Source organism: Alnus glutinosa, chromosome 9, assembly GCF_958979055.1.
Source record: "Alnus glutinosa chromosome 9, dhAlnGlut1.1, whole genome shotgun sequence".
NCBI classification, from domain to species: domain Eukaryota; kingdom Viridiplantae; phylum Streptophyta; class Magnoliopsida; order Fagales; family Betulaceae; genus Alnus; species Alnus glutinosa.
The window spans coordinates 128,092-145,035 of NC_084894.1; the positions used below are offsets into that span (position 1 = coordinate 128,092).

Below are 16,944 nucleotides of genomic sequence, written 5' to 3' on the forward strand. Positions count from 1 at the left end.
AGGCAATTTCCGTGGATCTTGATCCGAGTAAATGCTCCTCAGATCTCTCAACCAATTCAAGTGAAAATGATAAGTAATGCAATGAGTCACTAGCAGAGATCTAAAGAGCTTTGCACAGATAGGTGAAAAACTTGTGAATGCCCTCTCATCTGTCATGTGACTGCTATTAAGGCAATCAAACTTAAAACCCATGCACACCGCTCCCATTCACTCCATTCACGTTTTAATTATAATTTGCCCCACATTACCTCTTCTTTTTTGTATAGAGTAAAGTCCAACCGAAGCCCAATCCCTGCCGACCGATCAAGCCTTTACAACCAATGAAGGATCTATCCTTGTTTCTCCTCAAGAATTCTCTGGGAGCCAAGATGAAGAAGGGTATCAGAACTTTTTGCAACGGTGATGACTCAACCTCTACCCTCAATCAGCACAATAAAGCCAACCATGGCGACTCCTCCAACATCAACATGGTCACCCATGGCCAGCCCCCTGTTGGCTCCCCTTACAATTTGCACAATATTAATGCTAATTCAGAACAAAGCCCAACGCTGGAGGAGATGATATTGCAGTTGGAATTAGAAGAGGAGATTGCCAGAAAAGCAAAGCTTAATGACTGCAACCGAATACACGGTAGGATGTCATGTGTCAACAACTCTGACATCTTAAGGTCTGCTAGGAATGCATTGAACCACTACCCTCGCTTTTCTCTAGATGGAAAGGATGCCATGTACCGGTCTTCGTTCAGAAACCTGGCTAGTATTAACGAAAAGGCAGGCAGAAAATCAATCCGCTGTGACCACGGAGTAAGAGGGAGATTCTCGGAAACTGAATTCGATTCCAACTTCAATAAAACTTGGTCGTTGCCTCAAACTATAGCTGGAGAGAGTGTGGTGTGGTGCAAACCCGGAGTGGTTGCAAAGTTGATGGGTCTAGAGGCCATGCCAGTGCCGTTGAGTAGCAGAGATGGTAAAGAAAAGTTGAGCTCTATCATAAAGAGGCAGAATCTCAGGAGGAGAGCCGAAAGACACGAAATAGAGAGAAGACTTGCCATGGATATTAACGGTTGTGATGGGACGAAGAGAGGAAGGATGGCTTCCTGTTCAAGGACTGGATACTGTGTTATGAAGCCGGCTGCAGTGGAACCAGCGAGTGTTGCAGCAGTTTGGCCAGCGAGGCGCTTTCTCTAGATTCCTGCGACACAATCAAATTGGTACTCATGATCATAGTTACATATATATGCAGAGGAAGATCGAGTTGCATGTACTTAAAATGTACGTCCAACAAATACGTACTGTTGTTTTGCATAGATATTGTTCGGATCGAATTGATCGAAGCTATGTCAAATTAATTATTGTAATAATCCCTTTTTACACAATGCATGCTATAACCTTAATTATCTTTAATGCCAATGTCTCTCTCGCGCGCGCGCTAATTGAAGATGGCTGTTTAATTATATATATAGCCTGACATTGTGATCAGTTTCATATTATCAGTATGTTCACAAGGCCATTTTTATTTATAGAAGCAGCCAATTAAGCAGGTATTACACGCCATTGATTTCTAGATGATTTATAAAAGATGTTTGTACGTGGTTTAATTTATAAAACGTACGGAAAGAAGATACAAAAATTTATTTTGGTGGGTTTCGATTTTACTTCCTTAGATGTGCTAGGGTGATTTGGGTTTCCTTTTTTTTGGTTCTATAGCCGGTGGTGTCTTGAGTAGTGATTGTATACATGTTCATTACCCATGCTAATTTCGTGTAGAGTTAGTAGGTTGTATAACTCTATGTCTGAGAGCCATCAGCCATGTAAACTCTTCTTTGTAGCAGGATCTTGATGAGTCATTTACCGTAAATGCTGGCCCATTATGACATGGACTAGCTCGTGTGGAGAAAATGAATCATGGGTTGAAGCCCGACTTTGGCTTTCATCCTTCTGTGGCCATGAGCCCAATAAAATTGTCATATGGGTAGGGTCATCTATCCAATAAACATTAAAATTGTGGATGGACATCATGTGGGCCCTTTTTAAAAGAAACTTTGGTCCAAAATCATAATTGAGTATAGGTTGGCCTCTGAAATCGTGTAACAGGGATTGAGAGCAAAAAAAAAAAAATCAGCCCTCAACACATTTAGTTAATTAGTTTCTGTCAGATTTAATTTATGCTTTACTTAGTTTTGATGATTACTAGCAGTTGTGAAATTTTTAATTGATTGTAGTTGTTTGAAAATACCTATTCACCCTTCTCTATTTGTGTTTAATTGGGTCAATATTGTGCGAATTTTCTCATTCATTACTTTGTACCCATAAGTTAAAAGATGTTTCGATTCATTGTTATATATCACCCCAGTATTAAAGAAGAATGCTAGACATCTAAACATTTTTTTTTCTTCAGAATTTGGTTATAACCTGATATGTCACAATCTCATAAAATCTATCATATTAAGAAATGTGACACAATCTCATAAGATTGTGACACATTATATTAGAAGCAAATTCTATAAAAAAACATGTTGGGATGTCAAGCAATTTTTTGTATTTTAAATTAGTTTGTTACACAATTCAGATGCAAGAATTATTCGTACGTAGATAGAATAGTTGACATTCTGTTCTGGAATTGAATAACAGGAAGAAATCTCCATTTCTCTTGAATTTCAGGATCCTATTCCACCAACAATTAACGACATTTTGACACTAGAAAATGAATGAAGAAGGAACAAATGCAAGGAAAAGGAACTCTATTGACTGACTCGGTAGTGTGTGCAAGATGAGTCTGCACATGACCCCTATTTTTGCGATGGCACGGCAGCCAATACAATGCGGCGTGAAACGATGAGCCAGCCTGCACATCGCACTTAAGGGTGATAGCCTCCACGCCTGCCGCAGACTTGAATAACATTTACTCCCTACCCACTTCATATTAAAATAATACATACAAGCTAGCTAGCTAGTGGAAAGAAACTTGGCTTCTTTTTTCTTTTTTCTGAGCAAGAAACTTAATTGCCTATTTGCTACTTCTAATTAATACAATATTGTGTAGAAGTTATGGCAGTTAAAAGGTTTTATACTATTCAATTCAATTGAGTTGGATTATATAGCATAGTTAGGTTAGAAAGATGTCACAATTATATGACTAGCTAATCATATATAACAGCATCCCTTTTGTACCTTTTTTTTTTTTTAATCTTCCATGCATGGAAGTATCATGACGGTGGTTTGCAGTGGGGTAAGCTTTTCTTCCTTATCCGCTAGCCGACCGAAAGATAATTAGAAGGAAAAAAGTGAAGTTTGTACAAAGCTAGCTTATAGGTGATGATAGGCATGTTCAATCATGCTCCTGGTTCTGTTCGTTGAGCTGTAAAGCTTAGGAATTTATACACTTAAATACTGCAACAGCATGAGAATAAGTACTAGTGAGGGTTATCAGATGGTCACGTACAGCTAAGATTGCTTAATAAAAGAGAAGAAAAAAATATAATTTAATGAAAGGAGTGAAGGAACAGAAAGAGCAGATTGTCATCATAATGGTTTGACACATGCTAAGCACTTTGATCCAATCCCATAAGATCCTGAATTTGAGGTAGCTAGACAAGTTTCCTGCTTTTTTGTTTCAACTTAATTTATATGGGATTCTTTTCTCAGTATTGGTATCAAAAGTCAGAGATGGCTTCACAGTGATAAAGGGATGGGGCAATGTAATATATATTCACAACTACCAAGAAAACTAAGGTAACATAAAGTCAAAGTGAAGCATGCAGTACTCCGCATAACCCCATGTGCCTCCTTGGGGCCATGAGATTCCCGTATTCAGATATACGTACAGAAAAAGAAAAAGAAAAGGGTTCATTTACACGCGCGATTGGATGATCAATATATATATATAAGTTCGAATAGGGTACCTCTAACTTCTGGGCTAATTAAGTAGAGCCCCAAGAAGCAGAGGACATCAGTTTGCATGCTTTCAAATTAAGAAGAAGAGACGTCGATGAATAAAGGAAAGGGAACAAATTTCATTTCAACCTGTTCCTCTCGAAAGGAATCTAAGAATAATAGACCAAAAAGACTTCTCCATTTACCTAACTTTCTGATGTCCTCTTGCTGATATCTTTGTAGGCAATGTATGCTTTTCAATATATATGGACAATAAGGAGAAAAGCGGATGCCGGCCAGCATCTGTTTTTTGCTAATGCGCGCTAATTAACCATCAAATTAATGCACTGCAAAATATGTTATATATATATATTGCACAATTAGTAGTACGTAACCAGTACATATATGCAAGTTCCTTGCAACAATGGACCTGCCACTAATCCAACAATTAATGGAGGAGGTGAAGGAGTGGGTCTTAATTACTAATTAGGATTTTACAAGGAAAAGAATAATAAACTCACTCTACATCAGATTAACATACAACAATAGTAAGATTCTCCTATATATATATATATACCTTAAAAAACAGGTGGTCGGTCCAATAGTTTATATAGATATGAGTATTGAGTATACACGTGCGAGCGTAAAAAGAATAAATTACGCATTAGATAAATTTTACAAGCGTAATTAAGTAACTCTTATAAAACAATTGAACAAAACCTCATAAGCTTAGATACGGTTTTGTTGTTAATTAAATAGTGTGATCAATCTCTCCGGCCCGATCGAGAGAACTCGATCCTTAAATATTTATCAAGTAACTCTTATAAAACAATTGAACAAAACCTCATAGCTTAGGTTTTTTTGTTAAATAGTGTGATCTCCCCCCATCGAGAGAACTCCTTAAATATTGATCTCTCTAACAGTGACATCGAAGCTTATGGTTTGGCAAGTCAAGTGATACATGCAACATCCATACGGCAGACTAGACTCGCATACAGTTCTTGATCTGTCTTACCCATGGTAGAGTGGACTCGATCATGAGAGCGTGTAATATGCATACACTAACGTAAGTGATGGGCTATTAGCTATGATATATTAATTGCACAATATTTTGTAAAGACTTTCGTTCCAAAGAGAATATTATGGACAATATATATGGTGATGGCTCACATGTTTGAGAGAGATTGTTTAATATACACTTGCAAGTATAAAAATGTTAAGCTTTCATATTAAGAATATTGATTACCAATATGATATAATTGGATTCAAACCGATTAAATATTGATTAAATGATTAAATTTATCATTTTTTTATCTGCTTAACCTAATTTTGAGATAAGTGATGATCGATTTTCTATGATATCAGAGCAGAGGTTCGAGTCCAAACTCTATTTCCGTCATAATTTATCTTCCATTTCAATTAAATTAATATTTCTCTTGTTGGGCTTCATTAAATTTATCATTTCTTATCAATTTAAGTTTTTAGAATAAATGGTTATTTAACCTAAGTTAATAAAATTTCAAGGTTGAATGATACCTCATTATATTATATTATATTATTGTCTCATTAAAAATAAATAAAAATTTACTTATCAATCTCCCTGATAATGAGGTAGCTAGCTAGAATATTTGATTTCTAAAACTGAAGGTCAAAACAAAAGCCCACTTGTCTAATGGGAAGGGTTGAGGCAATTTTAAAATATGTATTCATTATTTAATATAGATATATATTATAAAATTGATTATTTATTATTAACTCTATGGTTGGTTACTTTAACTGAATATATATGTTTCAGTTAGTTGTTAAGACACTATTCTGTCGCGTTTCTAATTTCAAATTTTGGACATTAATCCTATTTTTTTAATCCTCCACTTGCACTGCGTACACATCTATATAAACAAGTCCATTACTACTCCGATTCTCACAAATGCTCCCCAGTTTCCTCAGTACTTGATTGTCCTAGCTAGCTGCGTTTAAGCGGCCGCTGTAAGCCCTTGTCACCACTATTGCTGAAATTTCAGATGGGTCCGTTCTCTCATTTATTTATATATATATATAAATTTTCTTTCTTTCTTTCTTTTCGCAGGAGATCGATGGATTTCCTTGGCTATACCATAGTAGGCTTAGTAGCCCTTCTCACCATGTTGAAGACTGTGAAGGGCTATGGAAGTGGGTGGACAAACGCCCATGCTACTTTCTATGGAGGTAGTGATGCCTCTGGGACAATGGGTAAGTAAATAAGAAAAGCATGAACATAAATTTTCACATATATATTATTAATTAGCATTAGAACCTGATCTTTAATTAATTAATGGTCTTAAATAATTTCGGGCGTACAGGTGGGGCTTGTGGGTATGGGAATCTTTACAGCCAGGGGTACGGGACAAACACAGCTGCGTTGAGTACTGCTCTTTTCAACAGTGGTTTGAGCTGCGGAGCCTGTTTTGAGATTCAATGCGTTAATGACAAAACATGGTGCTTACCAGGATCCATCATAGTCACTGCAACTAACTTCTGTCCACCAAACAATGCTCTCCCTAATAATGCTGGAGGCTGGTGTAATCCTCCCCTGCAACACTTTGATCTTTCTCAGCCTATTTTCCAACGCCTTGCTGGCTACAAGGCAGGAATTGTCCCTGTTCAGTACAGAAGGTAAGATAGATATATATATATATATCATTTTAGTATATGTAATCAATCCTGTCTGGTCCTACTCAAATTAATCTTCTCTCTCTCTCTCTCTCTCTCTCTCTCTCGATATATATATATATATATATATATATGCAGGGTTGCTTGCAAAAAGAGTGGTGGAATCAGGTTCACAATCAACGGGCACTCTTACTTCAATCTTGTTCTCGTAACCAATGTTGGTGGAGCTGGTGATGTTGTTGCTGTGTCTATTCAAGGCTCTAAAACCGGTTGGCAGGCCATGTCCCGGAACTGGGGACAGAACTGGCAGAGTAACTCTTACCTTAATGGTCAGACCCTCTCTTTCAAGGTCACAACCAGCGACGGACGGTCTGTGGTCTCCGACAATGTGGCTCCTCCCAACTGGTCTTTTGGCCAAACCTACACTGGAGAGCAGTTCTAGACCCACCCGGCCAATTCGATCACTATATAAATTAAGCCTAGCTATCACCTCTAACTTTAGTGTGACTTTCTTTTCTAATTATACTAGCTAGCTACCATATAAGGTACGTATATTGTGGTGTTCAGTATCGTGGTAAATCATCAAGGGGGGGCTTTTTTTTTTTGGAACAGCTAGCCCTTATAGGTTTTTGTCTGAGTGACCGAGTTTAAATAACACTCTCTAGCTACCAACGGTTTTAGGTCTGTTGAGGGTCCATGCAAACTGTAGAAGGCCTCTATATACCTCTAGTAATTAATATATTAATTGTACCGTGTGAGTGTGACTACTGGCCGGGCATCATTTTGGCTGAGGTGAACAAGGCTTGTCACCCGCCCCAAAGAAGTTGCTTTTGTTTGTCATCTGATTGCTGGTTTAGTACTCTTCAAATGGGTAAAGAAAGAATGAGATGTTGCAGAGCAAATTTTTTCTGCTTGAGGCATTGATCGTGGGCGATATTTGAAGGCCTTGTAAACAGCTATAATTGTCGGCTGAAATATGTCCTCGAATTAAGTATATCGTATATAGGAAATAAATATTTGGAGTGTGTTTATGGAGTACAGCATGTGTTCTTCTTGTGTGGATGAAAGTACGTACTGTATTTCTTTCATGATTTTACTTTGTATTTCTTAACTTCAATATATATCTAAATTAATTATAAAGTATATTTTTTGCCAAGTTGTATGTGGAGGACCATTTGGATTAATTGTAAGCCAAAAGAGAGGTTTGATTTGTGAAATCAATGTCTCGGTAATGTGGCTTTGAACAATCGAAACTTTCACGCGTTCTTGGAGACCATGCAAATGTGGTGCCTCCTCAGTCCTCACTTTGGACCTTGTAGGCCTTCAACTCCACCCTTCTGACCGCTAATTCACGTGCCACACTTAAATTTGTACAGGCGCCTCAAGTTTTGGGCTCTTTAATTGTCTTCATGCCAATCTCGGGACGATGAATTCCCTCCCCCCAATATTCTCGCGGAAAAATGCCATTTCATCATTTTATTTTATGCCTTTGCTACTATTGACTCGATCCCCCGATTTTCTCGCAGAAAATAATGATAAGAACTAAAATAATTGATGGGAATGCGACTTTCGGTAATAAGAGACGTGCTAGAGCTTGTAAGAAATTTTGATTTTTTTAGGCTGGTTAGATTCTTTGGGTTATGATATTCCATATGTATATATATATATAATAAGCTAAGAGGTCGTATTCTGAAAATTAGCCAAGTTATTTTGGTGATAACAACAAGGGAGGAAATTTTTGAAGAATATATATGAACAAGTTGATTGGTGACAGGATGTTAGAACAAGAGACAAATGCAAGTTTGGTTAAAACTTAAAAGGACACAAAAATATAAAGATAATGTGTTACAAATCCCTTAAATATAGAGTAATGATTCACTACCACTTAAATATACAACTTTTCACCACCTTATCTATGTGGCAAAGTGGTCCCTCACCTTAATTTATTTTTTAAAAAAAAAAAAAAAAAAACTCAAAAAGTAGTGGGGGACCACCTTGCCACATAGGCAAGGTGGTGAAAAGTTGTATATCTAGGTGGCATTGAATCATTATTCTTAAATATATCTCTCCTCCTCTACTTGTCAACTTTTTTTTTTTCCACTTATTTCCTTGATCTCCTACTCATTTTTATTTTTATTTTTCTTATTAATCTTTCCCAAATTTTTTATTTAAAACAATATCCTATCAAGAAATGCATTAATGGAAAATATAAGAAGAAAAAAGCAAGGAAAATATTGTTTTTTTTAAAAAAAAAAAAAAAAAAATTATATGACAAATCAAGGGGAGGTGAGACGGAGATCAATCGGGTGATTTAAACAAATGACCTCCGTTTCTTAATATATAATTTGTAACTGATTAAGCTATTCTTTGAGATCAACAAGAAAGATATTATCAATTATAACCAAAGGACGACGACCTATAATTCGTCAATTGTAAATTTATGGTTAAAGTTGAACGTAGCCGCTGGCCCATTGTACCTGTTAAATTTTAAAGTGTATTTTTTAGAATTCATATTTTTTTTTTCTTGTTTAGAGTGATGTAGTCATGTAGTGAGAAATTTATGTATTTTTAAATATGGGGGACTCACTTGCACGTGATGGATGATACATGTCATTTTCTCATTCTTAGCCTTTTCACTCTACCAGGCTACCACTTTCTATCTTGGCCATCTAACCACCACTACCTTTATTCAATCCACTTAATCTTTCTATACAATCTTACACATTCCCAATGAACATTATTATTATTTCATAAACAAATTTATTGTTCTTCCTTGGTCACATGAAATTCATATTTGTCTTATTAGTTAAGTGTGATAATAACCTAGGCATGCTTCCAAGCCTCTCATTCCACCATATCTCACAAAAACATTCTTCTATCTTCTTCTTCTTTCTTTCTTTCTTTCTTTTTTTTTTTTTTTTCATTAATGCATTTCTTGATAGGATATTGTTTTAAATACAAAATTTGAGAAAGATTAATAATAATAAAAAAAAAAAAAATTGAGTAGGAGAAGGAAATAAGTGGAAAAAAAGAAAAGAAAAAGAGTTGACAAATAGAGGAGGAGAGATATATTTGAGATATATTTGGCCCAACGAGTCCTTTTTATCTCTAATGGACCTAGGGTTTCACAACATTTTTGAGAATTTGAGTGTAATGGGTTTCACAACATCTTTGAGAATTTGAGTGTAATGGGTTCGGGCCAAATTTATTGGGCCAGTGTAAGTACTCCATCTTGTAAGTACATACCTAGTACTGACCTGGGCGTAGTTAGGCTTCTTGGCTCATTTCCGCTGCTGCACCCAATTAGAAAAATTAAGTGAATAGCATCGGATCAATTTCCTCCCCCCCTCCCCCCTCCCTTTTTTGGAACGAAATATCTGAATATTTCATTTATCAAAGATCACGAATATAAAGTTCTTACATTACAAAGCACAAAGTTTTGCAAAAGCATAGTCACATGCTATGAGGTTACAAAATCATAGATACAAATAACAAAATTCTTACAATAAAGTATTATCTATGACTTTCACTTTCCGCTAATCCATGTACAAAAATAATTAAAGAGCATATCTACTCCGAGCATACTAAATCTAAGGCAAGGGTAGCCAAATATTATCCTCGAAAAAATTATTTAAATTAGCCGTGAGAGATAACCCCTCACACCGAACTATCCAAGCTGTGAAAGATCGATAACCTCTCACACTTAACCAACCTTTATCTCATAGATCGTCCATGATGGCAGATCTAAAGAGAATAAAACTCTTATTCAAAGTAAAAACACAACCAGCAAACAGTAGCAGTGATCAAGGAGGAGTTTAACGGCACAAAATAGATGTAAATAAATGGATGCATAGTAGAGAGGCCCAAAATTGTTGATATGGTCGAAGAACATTTACAAACAAAAAGAAAAAGCTAGAATAGGAGAAGGATGGTAGGAACAGAGAGTAGAAACGGAAAAGGAAAGGAGAAATGAGCAAATCTGCTCCCTCCTCTTCTTAGATATATTTCTGAATCAATCCCCTTATTTAATAAAGAAGGCAAGCAATTGTTCCTGTTAGATTATATTCTTATATATTGTATTGTCTTATATATTGTATTGTCCCACATGGGCTATATTGTGTATATGTCTTTCATGTACTAGCCTATATATATAGGCTTCTCATGTACAGTATTTGTGTGATTCAATATATATCATTTCTCTCAACATGGTATCAGAGCATAGGTTCTGAATCACCAATTTATTTAATTTTTTTTTTTCTTCCGGCCTCTTCCCAGCAATTTTCTGGCGCCGTCGTTGCTTCCGCCGTATCTCATCGCTCTATCTTCCTCGGTTCTCTGTCTTCCAGTCCTTGTTTCGACCTGGTTTATATACCAATCGAAACCTTGGGAGACCACCGTGCTAGAGCCGTAAAGAACAGCCCAATCAGAGCATCCACGCTCCTCCACGCGCCGCCTGAAGATTCTGCCGCTGCCAGACTCTGCTGCCGCTCCGCCGCCAGACGATCCAGCCGTTCGATCGCTCCAATTTCAGCACAGATCCATAGATCAGCCGCCTAGCTGCTCAAAGACACCAAGTTTGTCCAAATCCGACGGTGGACGCGCCGCTAGAAGGTTGCAGCATGCTGGTTCACGCGCCCACGCGCCGCCACACCTCGCGCGTGTCATCCACGCGCCAACCTTCTGCAGTGACACGTCAGCCCTAGCGCCACGTCAGCCTAGTGCCATGTTAGCTTACTGCCACATCAGCTACTACCACGTCACGTCAGCATTTCTTTGACCGTTGACTTTGACCGTTGACTGTTGACTTTGATCGTTGAATGTTGACCACTGCATCGGCTGACCAGGTGTTTTCTACTTATTTTCTCGTTCTGATTTCATTTTTCTGGTCTATTTCTGCATTTGGCATCTCCAGATGGCACAAAACGAGATTCTTACTCATATTCATGCTACATTGGATGGCACCAACTACATTGTTTGGTCCCAATCTATGAGGAGCTTTCTTAAAGGCCGCAAGCTCTGGCTTTATGTGACTGGGGATATCCCCAAGCCTACTAAAGTCGATGCCGAAACTGATGATGCTTTCCACACTCGTCTTATTGATTGGGACAGCAAACATCATCAGATTCTTACGCGGTTTCGTAACACCACCATTCCCTCTATTGCGGCTTTATTTGGCAGTTTTGATGATGCTCAAGGTGCTTGGAATATGCTTGCTTCTCGCTACTTATCGATTGATGGTTCTCGCGAGTACCAGATTATTCTTGATCTCTATCGTCTGAGGCAAGAATCAGATCAGACTATTACGGATTTTTTTGCTCACATGCAGTTCTTATGGGATCAGTTGGCTCTTTCTGATCCTACTTGGAGGGACCCTACTGATGCTCAGATGTATGCTGCCCGCAGGGACCAGCATCGTCTCTATCAGTTTCTGATGGCTCTGAGGGATGATTTTGAGCCTGTTCGTGGGCAACTTTTGCATCGCTCTCCTCTTCCCACTTTGGACCAGGCTGTTTGTGAGCTTGTTCGAGAGGAGACCAAATTGTCTACTTTGCACTCTCAGCACACTCCGCATACTCATCCAGTCTTAGCTGCTCCATCTCCTCAGACCGAGCACTCTGACAGGTCTGTTCATGGACCCTCCAAGAATCGTGACAATCATTTTTGTCGTTATTGTCGCCGTCGTGGGCATACCATTGACAAATGTTGGCGCAAGGCCAAATCTTCTACACCTGCTGCAGCTGTTACCATTACTGAGAGTGTTTCTTCTTCGGTTGCCCCAGCTGCTCCCTCTGGCGACTCTACCGGATCTATTCTCACCTTATCTCTAGCTGACTTTGAGGCAATTATCAACCAGGTCCTCGCTCGTTCTGGTAAAGCATCTTCCTCTGTCCTCTCCGTTTTGCCAGGTAAATCTTCCTCTTGACTTTTTGACTCCGCCTGCTGCAACCATATGACGCCATATACCTCTTCATTTACCACTTCTATCCCTCCACCACATACATCTTTAATTCACACAGCTGATGACTCTTCTATGACGGTTCAATCCTTAGGCACTGTTCATACACCTTTCCTTTCTGTTCCTGATGTCTTTCATGTGCCTAAATTATCCTTTAATCTCTTATCTGTTGGGCAATTGTGTGAATTGGGTTATAGACTTGTTTTTGACTCCTCTGGTGTGTATGTGCATGATCCTCGGACGGGCCAGACACTTGGGACCGGGCGTAGAATTGGGCGACTGTTTGAGCTTTCCTCCTTACACCTTTCCATCCCTAGTGTCTCTGCTGCTGCCGCTTCATCGCCGCCATCTCTTGCTCTTTGGCATTCGCGTCTTGGTCATGCATCTGTGTCTCGAGTACAAGTTTCAGCTTCTAAGGGTTTATTAGGTTCAGTGTCCAATAAGTCTTTTGATTGTATTTCTTGTCAACTTGGGAAATAACCAGCTTTGCCTTTTAATAATAGTGAGTCTATTGCATCTGCTTCTTTTGATTTAATTCATTCTGATGTTTGGGGGCCTTCCCCTGTTCCTAGTATGAGTGGCTCACGCTATTTTGTGATTTTTGTTGATGATTTTTCCCGTTACACCTGGGTGTTTTTAATGAAATCACGTTCTGAATTATTGGATATCTATCGCAATTTTGCAAAAATGGTTGAGACCCAGTTTTCTAAACACATTAAAGCTTTTCGTTCTGATAATGCCTTAGAATATACTCAACAGTCTTTTCAAAATATCTTAAAACACTATGGCACTGTTCCTCACTTGTCTTGTTCAGGCACCTCACAGCAAAATGGAAGAGCTGAACGTAAACTGCGGCACATTCTAGACACTGTTCGTGCTCTTCTTCTTTCCTATTTGGTTGCTACTCCTTTTTGGGGTGAAGCCACTCTCACAGCTGTCTACACTATCAACAGGTTGCCTACACCTCTTCTTGCACATTGTACCCCTCACGAGCGGTTGTTTGGCTCTTCTCCCACTTACCATCAACTTCGTGCTTTTGGTTCTGCCTGTTTTGTTTTGCTCCAACCTCATGAACATACCAAACTCGAGCCTCGTTCTCGATTATGTTGCTTTCTTGGGTATGGGGTAGAACAAAAGGGTTATCGGTGTTATGATCCCGTGTCACACCGCCTTCACATCTCCCGTCATGTGGTCTTCTGAGAGCATAAGTTATTTCACGAAGTAGGAAAATTTTGCATGCCCTCTTTCCCTCCCTTTACCACACTTCTAGAGACGCCTCTCTCTCTCACTCTACCTCTGGTGATATTTGTCCCAAGTCTTCCTCGCTTGAGCCGCAGTCTTCAAATGCTCATGATGTCGCTACGCTTGAGTCCCCAGATTCCGTTCCATCCGAGGCTCCGGCTCCTGCCTCCCCACCTGCTCTTTGCCGATCCACTCGAGTAAAGTCTTTTCCATCTCATCTCCAGGACTTTCATTGTTTTCATGCCTTAGCTGCCTTACATGAACCTCACTCCTATCGTGAGGCTTCCACTAACCCTCTTTGACAGGACGCGATGAAAGAGGAACTTGATGCATTACACAAGAACCATACATGGGATCTGGTTGACTTGCCTCGAGGGAAGTCTGTTGTTGGGTGTAAGTGGGTCTACAAAATCAAGACTTGTTCTGATGGTATTGTTGACAGATACAAGGCTCGTCTTGTGGCCAGAGGTTTTACTCAGGAGTATGGTGTGGATTATGAGGAGACCTTTGCTCCTGTTGCTCGCCTATCTTCTGTGCGTGCTCTATTGGCTGTTGCCGCCTCTCGACATTGGTCACTTTCTCAAATGGATGTCAAAATGCCTTCCTTAATGGCGATCTCAGTGAGGAAGTCTATATGCAGCCACCTCCTGGTCTCTCTTCTCCTCCAAACAAGGTCTGTCGTCTTCGTCGGGCTCTCTATGGTCTAAAGCAAGCTCCACGGGCATGGTTTGCTAAATTTAGCGCCACTGTCTCTAGTCTTGGCTACTCCATCAGCTCGTATGACTCTACCTTATTTATTCGCCGCACAGATCGAGGCATCATTCTTCTGTTGTTATATGTTGATGACATGATTATCACTGGCGATGATTCTCTTGGTATTCTGGAGCTCAAGCAGTTTCTCAGTCAGCATTTTGAGATGAAGGATCTTGGCACTCTCAGCTATTTTCTTGGCCTTGAGATTTCTTCTTCTTCTGATGGTTTATATTTGACACAGGCTAAGTATATATTTGATCTGCTTTCACGGGCCAATCTCACAGACTGTAAGATTGTCGACACACCGACTGAGCTCAATGTCCGCCTCAATCTACAGGATGGCGAGCCTCTCCATGATCCCTCTCTCTATCGGCATTTGGTTGGTAGCCTTGTCTATCTTACTGTTACTAGGCCTGATATCTCATATACTGTCCATCAGGTGAGTCAGTTTATGGCTGCTCCCCGTTCTACTCATTTCTCTGCTGTCCTTCGCATCCTTCGCTACCTCAAGGGGACATTATTTCATGAGCTCCACTTCTCCTCTCTGTCTCCTCTTGAGTTGTATGCTTATACTGATGCGGATTGGGCAGGTGATCCTACAGATCGTCGCTCCACCACCGGTTATTGTTTCCTACTTGGCACCTCTCTTATTTCTTGGCGCCGTAAGAAGCAGTCTGTTGTTGCTCGCTCTAGTACTGAGGCAGAATATCGTGCTTTAGCTGACACCACCTCGGAACTCCTTTGGTTGCGATGGCTATTACAAGATATGGGTGTCACTTTTTCTTCAGCTACTCCTGTCTACTGTGACAATAGAAGTGCTATTCAGATTGCCCATAATGATGTTTTTCATGAACGGACCAAACATATTGAGATTGATTGTCACTTTGTCCGTCATCATCTTCTTCAGGGCTCTCTACAATTTCATTCTGTCACGTCTCATGATCAGTTCACGGACCTCTTCACAAAGTCTCATCCTCCAGGGCGGTTCCGCGATCTTGTGTCCAACCTCAAGATGGTCTCTTGCACTCCACCTTGAGTTTGAGGGGGGGTGTTAGATTATATTCTTATATATTGTATTGTCCCACATGGGGTATGTTGTGTATATGTCTTTCATGTACTAGCCTATATATATAGGCCTCTCATGTACAGTATTTGTGTGATTCAATATATATCATTTCTCTCAACAGTTCCATCAACAGAATTTGGGGATCACCACATTAACGATTCATCTCACTCTCATTTTTTATGGAACAAATAAATTATTAAATGGAGTCGGTTGGACATTTAACGCCATTGATCTGTCATAAGGAGGAGGGGCAGGGACACTTCTTTGGCCAAGTAAATGAGCAGCCCATACAACTAGCAAGATGTGGTAGGAGCCAACATGGGTACTAGTCCACCCCAACTGGCAAGCCAAGGTATAAAAGGAAAGGTGAGTCCATACACAAAAGATATTTATTTTCACTGTAAAAAAGGTTTTTTCCACTAGAAATAACGCCAATAATAAGTAACATATTGACTTAGATATTAGAGGTATTCTACCGGGTCGATCACCCCAACAAGCCTATAAGGCCATATTTTCTAGACTAGACTTGTATGGGGCAGACACCCATTAGAGCACCCAAGTGAAGGAAGTGGATTGAGTAGAGCAACCGACTCTATAAGAAATTGTAATGGAAATGATGGAATTTTGTAGAATGAAATAGTGTTTGGATATGAGAATAGATGAATGGAAATGGAAGATTAATTATGAAATGAAATGGGCTAATTCGATGTGTCCAACAATATGTGATTTTCACATGTTGAGAGACATATGTCAATATTATATGTGAGTTGCACGAAATTTTCTATAAACTAGTTTGTAAGAAATTTTTGTCCGTAAAATTAAGTTCTAAATTTCTTATTGAATGAGATTACATCGTAAATGGGCTTATTTATAAAGACAGCCCCAACCACCATAATCTATCTCAGTTACCTTCTAATTAAGTTGTATAAGAGAAAAGGCACGTTCAAATACAAATGGGCTAATAGCCCAACAACCCAAACCCACAGCTATTAGATTCCTTACATTATTATCCAACGAAATGAAAATACTATTTTTGACCAAATAATTGTAGTTGTCACTTCTGCAGTCAAGTTTAAACTCTGACGGCATTTTCATCTCTCCAGGAGTAGAGCCAGGGTTGAAAGGGGGCAAAGTGCCCCTCTCACCTCTTAAATTTTTTTTTTTACTCATTTTGATTTTGATTTTTTTTAATATCCTTGTTGCCCCTTCAACCACTCATTAAGAAGCAAATTATTTTTCAGAAGTATTAAAATTTATGACTCAAGTCATTGAAGTCAACTACTTATAATTTTTGTTAAATTAGGTCATTGTGTACGTTCTGAATCTCCAAAAGAAAGAACCAAGCTTGAAGATGAATGGTACATTTGTAAAACGCAGTTTTTCATGCGGAAGAATTTGCAAAACAA

The 16,944-nt window shown here is 39.0% G+C and overlaps 2 protein-coding genes across 2 annotated transcripts; both read left to right on the forward strand.

Moving 5' to 3' along the window:
* The first annotated feature begins 286 nt into the window (after positions 1 to 286).
* Positions 287 to 1,403, forward strand: LOC133876657 (uncharacterized). The gene has a single exon (XM_062314910.1). The coding sequence runs from the start codon at positions 321 to 323 to the stop codon at positions 1,185 to 1,187; it is 867 nt and encodes a 288-aa protein (XP_062170894.1). The 5' UTR covers positions 287 to 320; the 3' UTR covers positions 1,188 to 1,403.
* Positions 1,404 to 5,784: 4,381 nt separating this feature from the next.
* LOC133878320 (expansin-A15-like) lies at positions 5,785 to 7,609 on the forward strand. Its single transcript, XM_062316850.1, has 4 exons — positions 5,785 to 5,858; positions 5,959 to 6,101; positions 6,212 to 6,524; positions 6,660 to 7,609. Exons 2-4 carry the CDS (start codon positions 5,966 to 5,968, stop codon positions 6,961 to 6,963), a joined length of 753 nt encoding a protein of 250 aa, XP_062172834.1. The 5' UTR covers positions 5,785 to 5,858; positions 5,959 to 5,965; the 3' UTR covers positions 6,964 to 7,609.
* The last annotated feature ends 9,335 nt before the right edge of the window (positions 7,610 to 16,944 follow it).

Coding starts and splice junctions, on each gene's coding strand:
- LOC133878320 (XM_062316850.1), top strand. CDS start 5,966: ATGGATTTCCTTGGCTATACCATAGTAGGCTTAGTAGCCCTTCTCACC. Junction 6,102..6,211: donor TGATGCCTCTGGGACAATGG/GTAAGTAAATAA, acceptor TCGGGCGTACAG/GTGGGGCTTGTGGGTATGGG. Junction 6,525..6,659: donor GTCCCTGTTCAGTACAGAAG/GTAAGATAGATA, acceptor ATATATATGCAG/GGTTGCTTGCAAAAAGAGTG.
- LOC133876657 (XM_062314910.1), top strand. CDS start 321: ATGAAGGATCTATCCTTGTTTCTCCTCAAGAATTCTCTGGGAGCCAAG.